The sequence below is a fragment of the Phalacrocorax aristotelis genome, chromosome 11, assembly GCF_949628215.1.
Source record: "Phalacrocorax aristotelis chromosome 11, bGulAri2.1, whole genome shotgun sequence".
Classification (NCBI taxonomy): Eukaryota; Metazoa; Chordata; class Aves; order Suliformes; family Phalacrocoracidae; genus Phalacrocorax; species Phalacrocorax aristotelis.
Genome location: NC_134286.1, coordinates 2,129,788 through 2,142,130, shown reverse-complemented (window position 1 = coordinate 2,142,130; position 12,343 = coordinate 2,129,788). Strand labels below are relative to the sequence as shown.

The following is a 12,343-nucleotide window of genomic DNA, read 5'->3' as shown; positions in this document are numbered from 1 at the left end:
GGTTCTCTGAAGAGAAGAGCCCAGCCTCCCCCGTGCCTGCCCCTATGCGCAGGAAGAACATGAATCGGCTCCAACCTTCAGAAAACCTACCTGAGGAAATGCGTAGCAGCCGAACGTGCAGCCTCAAAACCTCTCCCAGTGTCCATGTGCACCATCTACCTGGGTTTTAACACACAACGCTGCTGGCAAAATGCTGGGGTTGTGAGAATGAAGTCAATGCTGAACGGTTGACATGAAAGAAGCGAGCTCTGTACCTCCAAAAGGAACCACCTCACTCCTGGGCAGGCTCCTGCAGCGCCGAGTTCGCTTGCGGTGCAGGATTTTGCTCATCGCTTTCCTGTATTTGTGTGACATGACGTTGTAAAGTATGGGGTTTATAGAAGCCCCGAGGTAGAAGAGGAGCATGGCGATGAGGTTGAAGTACTGCGTGAGGTCATACAGGATGACTTCGCCCTGGGCGAAGAGGATTCGGCCGACGTGGAACGGGAGCCAACACAGCACAAAGGCCAAGACTACGACGGCTAAAGAGATAGAGAGCACACTTCAGTCGTCTTGAGCAGAGTTTATTTTGCCTCTTTAAACTATATAAGGACCGAGACATGAACTTGTGAAGTTTAACCAGGCAAAGACAAGACCTCCTGCCTCGCCCGGCTGCTTTTGTGCTGTGGTTGCTGGTGATGTCAAGCAATGAGGGCTTACAGTTGCACACAAAATTAATTGGTTTTTCAATTAAAATAGGGTATGTTTTTACTGAAGGTATCTCCAGTCATGGGTGCTGCTCCTTTCCTGCAGAGGAGGATTGGGGGGGGAGGGGGATTGGGAGGGAGGGGTCAGAGGGCTGGGGAGGGGGACCTAAACCCTCCTGGTTTCAGCATCTGCACCAAAGCATGGGGAGCAGCTGGCAGGGGATAAAGACCATGTTCATGTGAGCCCAGACCTGTGAGTTGTTGCCATCCCAGACAAAGCCACAGTCACTAAGCTTGAGAAATTTTGCAGGGGAAATGGCTTTAAAAACCTTTCCTCGCCACAGCAGGGGAAGCGCCTGGTTTGGTTTTAAGTCACTGAACTTTCCAGTTTCTTTAATTTAATCCCACAAGGTCAGAGATGGCGGGGGAACGTGAGGAATGTGACCTCAAAACAAGGAAAAGCCACGCTGCTCTGCTTCCCCGCCGTGCAGTAAGGTCCCTCGCCTGAGCACGGTGCAGCCGGGGACACAAATTAAGTGTAAATCCATTGATTTTTAAACCTGTGTAACCATGTGTGTTTTGTCCCTCCTCTCCATGATCCCCCGCATCGCTCTACGCCCCAGGGGAGTGATTAAAGAAGGCAGCTCTTCAGAACTGGGTTTCTGAAAGCACTCTTACCCAGCATTTTCACAGTCTGCGCGTGGGACCTTTTCCTGCCCGCAGCCTGGCAGTCCGGCAGCCGCCGCCTGCTCTGCCAGAGCTTTCTGCAGATGAGGCCGTACAGCAGAGTCAAGCAGAGCATTGGCAGGAAGAAATAAATGGTGGAGACCCAGGTCATCGTCATGAGCAGCCCCGTGCGGGCCACGCGCTCGATGGACCTGCACTCCCGGCTCTCCTGGGGCACGCTGCCGTCGGGGTGTTCCACCCCGAAGAGGAAGAGGATGGGGCCGGCGGTGAAGAGGGAGCAGCCCCACAGCGCCAGGATGACCCGTTTCACCCGGCACTTGGTGATGGTGGCTTTGGCTTTCAGGGGCAAGCAGATGGCGAAGTACCTCTCCATGCTCACCGTGGTGATGTGCAGGATGGTGCAGTACGTGCACGTTTCGCTCAGGTAAATGAAGAACTTGCAAAGAAAATCCCCAAATATGTAGGGCTTGTACTTCCAAAGGCGGTACAGGTCAGAAGGTAGGCCAAGGAAAATCAGTGTGTCCGACAGTGCCATGCTGAACAGGTACATGTTCACTGTCGTCCTCATCTCCTGCGAGCGTCTGAAAATGACTATCGTTATCAAATTCCCTGAAACTCCCAAGAAAAACAGGATGATGGAAATTACTGTCACAGGCACCAAAATATGGACGGCAAACAAAGAAAAAGACTGGTCTTCCGAGGGGTCCGTGTCATTTCTGAAATAGCTGTGATTCGAGGTGGAGCCCATGTCTGGTTTCAAGGCCGAGGGCAGGGCTGGCTTCCCCTGCCCCTTCGACGGAAACCTGAGTCGCGGCAAGAGAGGGGCATGTTTCAAAGCGAGCATCCAACACCAGCCCTCTACGCAACGATTCTCACATGATCAGTTAAAAAAAAAAAAAAAATCAAAATTCTGTCCAAAACCATTTAGCTGATGACGATAAATACCCAAGTGCCAATTAGTCTATTTTATGCAAAGCAAAGGAGTAGCAGAGTCACACATCCAGCACTTGCCAGATGCAACCTTTTAAAAACGATATTGACCATTATAAAACAATATTTACCGTGCTGATATTTACCCTTAGCTTCGCGGTGTTTGGAAAAGGGCCGTTTTTTTAGATTTCCTTTCAAGTTCTGTGAATCAGACTAAGTGTGTAGAGCCAGGTCTGGCGGCAGGGCTCCGGATCGATGGCGGAGGGGCTGCAAGGAGAGGCAGCCCTCCCAGGGAGCGCTGGACAGGAACAGCCTCTCGGATGTGCTCAGCGGTTTGCCAGATCCTTCCAGCACTTGCGAGCACCACAAGTAGAAATCTTCAGGCTGAGCAGTTTCCTCTGAGGAGCAGGGAGGCGCTCAGACGGTCACCGCGGCCGGCAGGCATGGGCACTTCACCCACAGGATGGCTTTTGCTGCTGGTAGCGAGGATGCCGTTGTGCCGGGAGGTCCCTGGGATGCCGTCGTTCCCCAGCATGTCACATATTCTCTGGGGAAATCAGCTGGGGCCGCTGGATTTTTCGTGGCCGTTTTCCTTAGTGCTGCCCATTCTGCGGTCACCCATCCTCCTCCCTCCACCCCCACACAACTAATGATGCTGCGGTAAATACATGCCGCCCTCCCCCCGCCCCGCCAATTCCACTTTTTTCCTTACCCTGCAAAAACACCTGCAGTTACCAGGTAGGGTCGAACAGTTCTTTGATACTGGAAATTTAATTAGCCCATCTGGGCCATTTACATAATTTTCCATCGTTCTCTGTTTACTTAGAGCCTTTCCCACTTGAGCTCCTCCCCAGCATATGCCACCAAGTGAGAAATTTCTACTGGCAGTGCTTTAATGACATTATTAAGATAGGATGGGTAAGCCTTTATTTGAACATCAGTCTTCAAAATGCGACAGTCTGCCACTTAGCCCTGATGTACTTTCCACTTCAGAAAAGATAAGAGGTTATGAGCTGGCAAGTGTGGGGGAGGTGAGGGAAAAGGGGCCAGTGCAAGGGCAGATGCGAGGGAAGGCTCCCGGAAGCCGGAGGTTAACTGCACACAGCCGGAGGAGCGGGGACTCTGGGCACCAGCGAGGCCGCGCACACTGCTCGGCTCAATGGTGGGATGTGCCCGGCCAGGGTCCTCAGAAAGTCCTCCGTCACCTGGGCACGAGGGTGCTGGCAGATGTAAGCGGGGTACCCGGTACAAAACAAACCTCCTCCATTCTCCTCAGAGTTCTGCTCTTTGCAGTTTTTCTTGCCTGAAGGACTGTTCAAGTGCCAGCATGTTGTAGAGCCAAATAGCGTGGGGTTTGGGCTCAAAAGGTCAGTGCTGAACACAGCCACCGCACTGTGCTGACAGATCCCTGGCTCTAGCGCAGGGGAGATTCCTGCTGCCATCTCCAACAGGCAGAAGCGCTGGCTGTGTGGCTTTTTTTTTTAAGAGGTTCAGGCACCTAAACACCTCAGAAAAAAAAGCAAAGCAGTCTGTGTGCCAAGGCTTTACTTTGCTGCACCGTAACATGTCTACAAACCCCATCTAAGAAATTCCCACTGCTTAACTAACTCCATGTTGGGGAGTTAAACGGCACACCCCGAGTGGGGCCAAGCCCCCACCGGCAGACGCTCGCATGGCCTGAACAGCGTGCGCATCTCGTCCCTATTTATTTGAGCAGATCGCTCCCAGCTGGGAGGCAGTTGCCTCTGACGAACGTCCCTGCTTCAGCAGTGGCAGACGGAGGAGTCAGCGCTCGGCCTGGCCACGCCGTGACCCAGTTTCCTGTTTTCCATCGCTGAAAGAAACCCGTGTCCAGGCAGAGACGAAGGGTGACTGCTCTGTCACTCGGCCAATGCGCTGTGCCCCCGCAGCCAGCTGAACGCAGGCATTCACAGCGCGGCCATGCCCCGGAGGGCTGGCAGTGGGGAGGATGCTTTCACGGCCGGGAAGACCCGCTCCAGCTCAGCTGCCCGCACAGAAGGCATTTGTGGCCTCAAGGACAAATATCTCCCCTGTGGAAAGTGGCTCTCTGCGTCTTCTTTTACTGCATTGGGAATAAATGGCAGCAATGGCAGGTGATGCCAAGTTTCAGCCTGACCCACAGCCTGCATCCAGCCCACGATGGAAGAGCTCCCCCGCCTCTTCCCTAAAACAAGGGAAAAAAAAAAGTAGTGGATTTTGTTTGTTGTCTAAGGTCGGTGTCTGGAATTCATCCTCCGCTCCCTCCTCGCAGGATGTTTTTGTGTAATATGCTCTGACTCATGAAAGTCAAATGACTTGGACTGTAACGCTACAGCACTTCCAGCCAAAGAGCCTCAGCGGAGGCATTCCGCCCGCCTGCACCTCCAGCCCTGGCACGTGCTGGGCACGGGTTTTCCAGCTCCTCCTGCCGCTGCCGTGGCCGCGGGGCTGCCTCTGCCCCCTGTCAGGCCGAGCCTGGCACCCCCGACAGCGGAGAACCTGCGGCGCGGGGGGCCAGCCGCCATCCCAGCGCGTATATACGGGGTCCACGTCAGATCTGAATGTTGCGTTCACATCTAGGTAGGCTGAGCGCTCGCTCCTGGGTGTTAAACGTCACCCTCGGCATGGGTGTTTTGCAACGCGTTGCAGGGGTGACCCAGAGGGATCACAAAGTAACAGCTGTGTGTGCCAGCTTGCTCTCCGAGGAGGCTGGCGTCTCTCCCCCATTCCATCCGCTGCTCCAGTGCAGGTGTTGCAGCTTCCTCCAGCCCTTCCGCCGTTTGGACCAGCTCGGCTAATGACACAACTGCTGGGATGCTGCTACTCCCCCTGTTTGACAAATTCACAAGAAAACACTTTTTTTTTTTTTTTTTTTTTTGTTCTGTTTTGCACCAGAAAGCGAGAGAGAAGCTTTTGATGAGACCTGCATGGAATGCAGGCAGAGATCCCTGGCTGCTAGGAGAACAAGCTTTAAAAGTCCTGCTGCCAAAACTCGTGTTTTTCGTCAATCTGGGGAATGCTGACAATTTTAAAAAGTGGCCATCAAAGTCATTAATGAAGTAACGCGCCCTTCTGCGCCATCGCCGGCTGAGCGGCTGGCATTACGGCTGTTCTGCAGCTCAGGGGGACGGCGGACAACTCCCCCGAACCCGTCAGACTCGGTCTGTGGCTTCGGTCTGTGGCTTCGGGTACCGCTTTGCCGCCGCAAATATTGTTATTAAAAAAGAATTGTTGCATGCGTTGTGCCAGGCCGCGTCGCCATGGCAACCGCCGCCCCCCCGCCCTCTCGGCCCCCGTAGCCGGGTCACGCGACCGGAAGCGGCCGCCGTGAGGCGAGGGAAAGTGATGGAGGCGGCCAAGATGGCGTCGCCCAAGAGCGCTCCCAAAGACGCGCAGGTAGGGCAGGGGCCGGGGGACCGGGGCGGGCCGGCGTGGTGTGGGGGAGCTCAGACGTGCCTTTCCGCCCTGCAGGTGATGGCGCAGATCCTGAAGGACATGGGCATCACGGAGTACGAGCCCCGCGTCATCAACCAGATGCTGGAGTTCGCTTACAGTAAGGGGCAGGGGGGGCTTGGAGGGAGGGGCGCAGGGAGGGGAAACCCCGCCCAGTGCTACCCCCTTCGGCCTTCAAAATCACAAAATCATAGAATGATTAAGGTTGGAAAAGAGCTCTGAGGTCATCAGGTCCAACCCCCAACCCAGCACCCCCAGGCCTCCTGAACCATGTCCCCAGGTGCCGCGTCTACACGTTTTTGAACCCCCCCAGGGACGGTGACTCCCCCACCTCTCTGGGCAGCCTGTGCCAGGGCCTGACCGCTCTGGCAGGGAAGGCATTTTCCCTCATCTCCAACCTAAACCTCCCCTGACGCAGCTTGAGGCCGTTTCCTCTCGTCCTGTCCCTGGTGACCTGGGAGCAGAGACCGACCCCCCCCTCACTCCAGCCCCTCTCAGGCAGCTGCAGAGAGCGAGAAGGGCCCCCCTCAGCCCCCTCTTCTCCAGGCTAAACCCCCCCAGCCCCCTCAGCCGCTCCCGAGCACACTTGTGCTCCAGACCCTGCCCCAGCCCCGCTGCCCTTCTCTGGACACGCTCCAGCCCCTCAAGGGCCTTCTTGTCCCGAGGGGCCCAAACCTGAGCCCAGCATTCAAGGTGGGGCCTCCCCAGTGCCGAGCACAGGGGCCCCATCCCTGCCCGGCTCCTGCTGGCCACCCCAGTGCTGACACAAGGCCGGGGGCTGGTGGCCTCCTTGGCCACCCGGGCACTGCTGGCTCATGCCTAGCCGGCTGTCAGCCAGCACCCCCAGGGCCTTCTCCGCCGGGCACTTCCCAGCCCCTCTGCCCCAGGCCTGGAGCGTTGCCTGGGGTTGGTGTGACCCAAGGGCAGGACCCAGTACTGGGCCTTGTTAAACCTCATACAATTGGCCTCGGCCCATTGATCCAGCCTGTCCAGGTCCCTCTGCAGAGCCTTCCTGCCCTTGGAGGTCGCAGTGTTGTCTTTTTTCGGTGACAGCCAGGTGGGATCAGGGAGGAAAGATCCATTTCTTTCAGCCCCACCTTACTGAGAGGTTCTGTTTCTCAAAGGGTATGTGACTACTATCCTGGAAGATGCAAAAATTTACTCAAGCCATGCAAAGAAATCCAGCGTTGATGCGGATGATGTGAGGCTGGCGATCCAGTGTCGAACAGACCAGTCGTTTACATCTCCACCTCCGAGAGACGTAAGTAAAACTGCTTTGATAATAACAGAGTGCGCTAAAAGACCTTGGGTAGGAAGGTAACCCTGTCTCTCCAGTTCTTGTTAGATATCGCAAGGCAGAAAAATCAGACACCGCTGCCGTTGATAAAGCCTTATTCTGGACCCCGGCTTCCACCTGACAGATACTGCCTGACGGCTCCCAACTACAGGCTGAAGTCCTTGCAGAAGAAGGTAAGGACTTGGGTAGGGCCGGATTCTCCTAATGCCCGTGTTGTTTGCCAGGAACATTCTCAGAATTAGTTTTTCGCACCTCTGAAGGGTCCGCATGGGCAAACGCTGGCCTGTGCATGTCAGAATAACGTCTGAAACGAGGTCAGTGGTCTTTATCTCTAGGAATTTGTATGTATTTTTACTGTTAGTTAGGTTCAAATTCAAAGTGTGTTAAAAAATGCACCAGTGAATCTTTGTAGCATTGAAGTAAAATTGTCGAGTTGAATGTTGGTGTAAGGCAAAAGTACGGCTTTAGATATTAAAGGATATTTTGTGCTTATGCCTTAGTTGTTCCTGCTTTAGAGGGAAGAGAAAAGATTTGCTTTGCTTGCTGGAAAATGCTGAATGTGTTGGTGTGTAGGATTTCGTATTTATTTCCCCCATTTTAAAGAAAGAATTTTAAAAGTCGAGCTTGAGGGTGGATGTGGGGCGTGCCTTGGTGCTAGCTATAGAGTAGAAGAACTGCTGACAAAAATGTTGTAGTTATTGTTTCCAGTAGAAGCTCACGCGATTGACCCGAGCGCTGTTTGCCAGATCAGCCGCCTGCCGATCTCCCAGGAGCTCTCCAGCTCGCGCTGGTGACGTTCAGCCCGTGAAGGGTTTGAGAACGTCTGTGTTGGAACGCAAATCGCGTGTTGCTGCTGTGAAATAGGCTCTCTGTGGTTTTGTGGGAAGAACCGTTTCTTCTTCCCGGGTTAAAAACCGTTAATTTCTAAGGGGAGGCTAAACTGAACGCTCTCTCTCGACAGGTCTCTTCCTCTGCAGGAAGAATCACGGTCCCTCGGCTGAGCGTCGGTGCCGTGAGCAGCAGGCCCAGCACTCCTACTTTGGGTAGGAAACGGCTCAGTTGGGGTTTCCAGGGTTGATTTTATGAAGGGAAAAAAATAATGGGGAGTAATTTAAAGCGTGCTTCAACCGCTGAGGGTGTGTTGGGTGCCACCTGAACGTAGCGTCGCTTGACGGGATCATAAAAACTAAATTTGTTTCAAAAAGGATGGTGTAACCTTTGATACGTGTGTACGTACTGACATCCTGCGGTTTTCTTCCTGGATTTGTGGTAACTTCTACACGTGAAGAGGCTGTTCAAGAAACTTAGAGCAGTTTGAGGGTTTTTTCCTCAATGTAAGCACGACGCTGAACTACAAGGAGCGCTAAATAACATCCGTTCTTAAAAGGTTCACAAAATACGTGACTGAGCCTGTGCACTGACACATTACTCTGTGTGTTCCTCACCCGCGGTTTTATAGGTTTTGAGTAAATGTGCTGAACCTGCCTTGTGTATATCCAGTATCAGTAGGTTCCTGCACGGTCCCGCCTCTTTGAAAAGAATAGGTTCTGCTCTGAAAGCAAATTTATGAGAGCAAGTATGTTTGTTTTTCTTTTTTAAATGATCTTTTGACCGAGTTGTTTCCAATTTCAGGTACGCCTTCGGCACAGACAGTATCCGTCTCAACAAAGGTCGGCACCCCAGTGTCGCTGACGGGCCAGAGGTTCACCGTGCAGATCCCGTCTTCGCAGGCAGCGGTCAAGTCAGGTAAAACACGAGCTGTGAGGATCAGCAGCACTTTTTGGTGTTCTTTTTAGCAGAACGGTAATTAATTTATACTAATAACGTGGGAAATTACTTCGCCTCTTCTGTTTTTTTTAATATTGCTGGTCTTCCCTGTCTCCTTCCGTAAGGCACGCGGGCCCCGCGCTGCTCAGCCCACCTCTGCTTTTCATTCCTGTTTCTGGCGCTGTGGTGTCAGCCGGAACGCGGCGTTTCTGGCGGGTTTCCCTCACTGAAGGTGTGCTGCCACTTCCGTGCTCTCTCGCTCTTCTGTGCTCACCCCATGAGCCTTCTCCCGTCTTCTCTGCTTCGCTCTCGGATCGTTGCAGGGTTTCCAGCCCAGAATGTTCTAGTAGCTGCTTTATTGGGTTGGAAGTTCTGTTTGTGTGGGGAAAATCAACTCATTTTCTCAAGCTTTTCATTCAATGACTCCTTTTCTTTTATTTCGCAGCCACGCCAACCACTCCGACAGTGCAGAATGTTCTAATTAATCCTTCGTTAATTGGCCCAAAGAACATTCTTATTACTACAAATATGGTATCGTCACAGAATACGTCTAACGAGTCAAATCCCTTGAAAAGGAAGCACGAGGATGACGATGACTACGATAACTTGTGAAGATCCCCTTCTTCAGTGATTCATATTGAGGCCCGTAAGGTGTTTTGCCAAGAGTCCTTTGTAAATGGCGTGAGAGCGTGTAAATACTCTGTTTATAGCCAGTTGGGTGCAGAGTGCGAGAGAGATCATTGCCTGTGGAGGGAGGAAAAAGCAACTAACCTTTTCCCGTGGCCCGTAACGCCTTTTGACCCTCAGCGGCAGCGGTGAGCGCCGGCTGCTGTGGTGGAGGGCAACAGCCTTCATGTCTCTTCTGTCGCTGTGTTCCTAACAGCCGTGCCCGTGCCTCGGGAGCCTGGCGAGCGGGTGCTGGCAGTACCGCCCCGTGCCCAGTAAAAACGATTTTTAGAAAGCGCTGGGTGGTGTGACGTAGAGAATCATTTCAGATAACGCCAAAAGCAGAGTCCGGGGTGGGGTGGGATGTACCTGGGGAATATCAACCTTCGGGTTTTTTTTTCCTCCCAATACATCTGCTGCTTCCAGGGCATGTTAGTTGCATACACTGTCCTCCACGTGCAGTTCCAGGGGGCGGGAAGGCCGCCTCTTACCAGTAGCAATGCAGATAAGGGGTAGAGGAGGGGGTTTCTGGAGAGCACTTCCTTAGGCTGGTCGCTGGTTCCTGTTAATCACAGAATCATGGAATGTCCTGAGCTGGGAGGGACCCGCAAGGACCATCGAGCCCAGCTCCTGTCACTGCACAGGACACCCCAAATTCATACCGTGTCTCTGAGGGCCTCATCCAAGTGCTTCTTGAATATCGCCAGGCTTAATCCGTGGTTTCTATTGGCCTTAACACCTACACCAGTACCCACAACTCAAAAATTGGAGAACAGCTAAAAGCGCAGCCAAGATTTGTCCTTTATTTATTTCCAAAGAGTTTTACCTCTGTCGGTCGCCACTTCGTTAAGCTCGAGCTTATACGTGTATTGAATAAAACGTCGCTGTCGTGGCGGGAGCTGGCGAAGGGCGAATCGCCCGGGCTGGGCTGCGAGCCCGATGTGCCGGGTGCCTGTAGGTGCGGCTGCGGCGTAGCGGGACCCCAGCGCTGCTCTGCTGGAGGACTGAATAAACTGCACGTGGTTTTATATAGTAAACAATGAACAAAGCGGTGCGTGTTTTTAACAGTGTCTCCTGGTAAAGGCTTTAGCTCGCACTGCCCTTCCTGGTGCATCTTTTCTCACGCTGAGCTTGGCCTGCCTTGGGCTGGGGGAGCTCTTGCGCAAAGCCCGGCTCAGCTGCAACTGCAAAATCACAATTTCCTATTGAAGCCCTGAGAGGTTCACAAATAATTGAATATACCAGCTCTTAAAATGGTGCAGCGATGAACGCTGCCTCTTCACGACACGTTTTTCAGGAGCGAAGCAAGCGGGGGCCCCTCGCCTTGCCCCAGCCTGGCTCCTGCTGCAGGTTCTGAGGCTGCGCCGCGCTTTGTACCCGCTGCCCTGTTCGCTTGAAGAAGTGCTGCGTGAAACCGGCGTTTCCCTGCGGGAGAAGGAAGAGCAGACGCGGGGCTTCTCAACGCGAAGGTTTATAGAAAGATGGAATTAAAAAACTTCTTCGTGGCGCATTGGGAAGGAGAAGGGTGTGGTGGGCGCTGCAGCGGGGCCTGCTCTGCTGGGGCCTTTTATATAGAGCAGGTGTTGTATATAGATAATATAAAATATTTAATATATAAAATATAGATATAAATACACGATATAAAAATTAATATATAAAAAAATACAGATGGCCACAAAACAGCCGAGGGCTGGAGCCCCTCTGCTGTGAGAGCTGGGGTTGCTCAACCTGGGGAAGAGGAGGCTGTGGGGAGACCTTATTGGGGCCTCCCAGTGCTTAAAGGGGGACTGTAGGAAGGGTGGGGGCGACCTCTTTAGCAAGGCCTGTTGTGACAGGCCAAGGGTGATGGTTTTAAACTAAAGGAGGGGAGATTTAGGCTGGATATAAGGAAGAAACGTACCCTGAGGGCGGTGAAACCCTGGCCCAGGTTGCGCCGAGAGGTGGTCGATGCCCCATCCCTGGACACATCCCAGGTCAGGCCGGACGGGGCTCTGAGGCACCCGAGCGAGCTGAAGCTGTCCCTGCTCACTGCAGGGGGTTGGGCTGGGTGGCCTCTAAAGGTCCATTCAGTCATTCTATATATGTATGTGTATATACTGTATTACGCACAAACGCTCCCAGACAGCTGTTCTTTATTTATATACACACACACAGAGTATACGTAGAATATAGTGTGTGTACACAGAGAATATAGCGTAGTTAATTATGCACATACAAAAACACAGTCACCTTTTACATATATGTATATATACACTTGTATTACACACACATTCATGCATTTGTTCTTTTATATAGCTGTATTTATCCTCACTACAGTCTCAGGCACCCTTTTTATAGCACTGTATACAGCGTACAACATTTGGCGACATATAATGTGTAATTTTTTAAATTATATACATCCACATTCTCACAGACACTATTCTCAGCTCTGTACTAGTCAAATATATATATATAGCTATAAATGAACCTATATCATATATTCTCTCACACCCGACGCTCTCCTATTTTCCATACATGCATGTATTTATAAATGCACACACAGCCTCAAGCTCTTTCATTTTTATCTCCAAGTATAAAACAACAATACATATCTAACAAAACATAATAGCGTATTTTGTATATGCCATATGTAATATAGCATGCCACCTGTTAGGCATATTTACATTGATATTATATAATACATAATTATTATATATTGCTCTAGATTATATATACTTACATATTAGAACATTATTTATAATTATATACTACACACAGCTATATGTAAAAACCAAACCCCACACGCCCTTGCAGGCTCCTGGTCTTGTAGGTGCGTACGTCTGTTGGGCGCTGTACAGACACCCTTTGTGCAAAGCCA

General features: G+C 52.0%; 2 protein-coding genes across 3 annotated transcripts; one reads left to right on the top strand and one right to left on the bottom strand.

Moving 5' to 3' along the window:
- Positions 1-213: 213 nt before the first annotated feature.
- Positions 214-2,858, bottom strand: LOC142063094 (growth hormone secretagogue receptor type 1-like). Its single transcript, XM_075106481.1, has 2 exons — positions 1,365-2,858; positions 214-521 (listed from the first exon to the last, which is right to left on the bottom strand). The coding sequence occupies exons 1-2, from the start codon at positions 2,215-2,217 to the stop codon at positions 214-216; spliced, it is 1,161 nt and encodes a 386-aa protein (XP_074962582.1). The 5' UTR covers positions 2,218-2,858.
- Positions 2,859-5,589: 2,731 nt separating this feature from the next.
- On the top strand, positions 5,590-10,540 carry TAF9B (TATA-box binding protein associated factor 9b). 2 transcript variants are annotated; one of them, XM_075106600.1, is made up of 8 exons: positions 5,590-5,699; positions 5,775-5,856; positions 6,881-7,017; positions 7,092-7,226; positions 8,015-8,096; positions 8,686-8,799; positions 9,266-9,466; positions 10,062-10,540. In XM_075106600.1, the coding sequence occupies exons 1-7, from the start codon at positions 5,649-5,651 to the stop codon at positions 9,430-9,432; spliced, it is 768 nt and encodes a 255-aa protein (XP_074962701.1). In that variant the 5' UTR covers positions 5,590-5,648; the 3' UTR covers positions 9,433-9,466; positions 10,062-10,540. The 2 variants fall into 2 exon arrangements, with proteins under 2 accessions (XP_074962701.1, XP_074962700.1); XM_075106599.1 differs by having other exon boundaries at positions 9,266-10,540.
- The last annotated feature ends 1,803 nt before the right edge of the window (positions 10,541-12,343 follow it).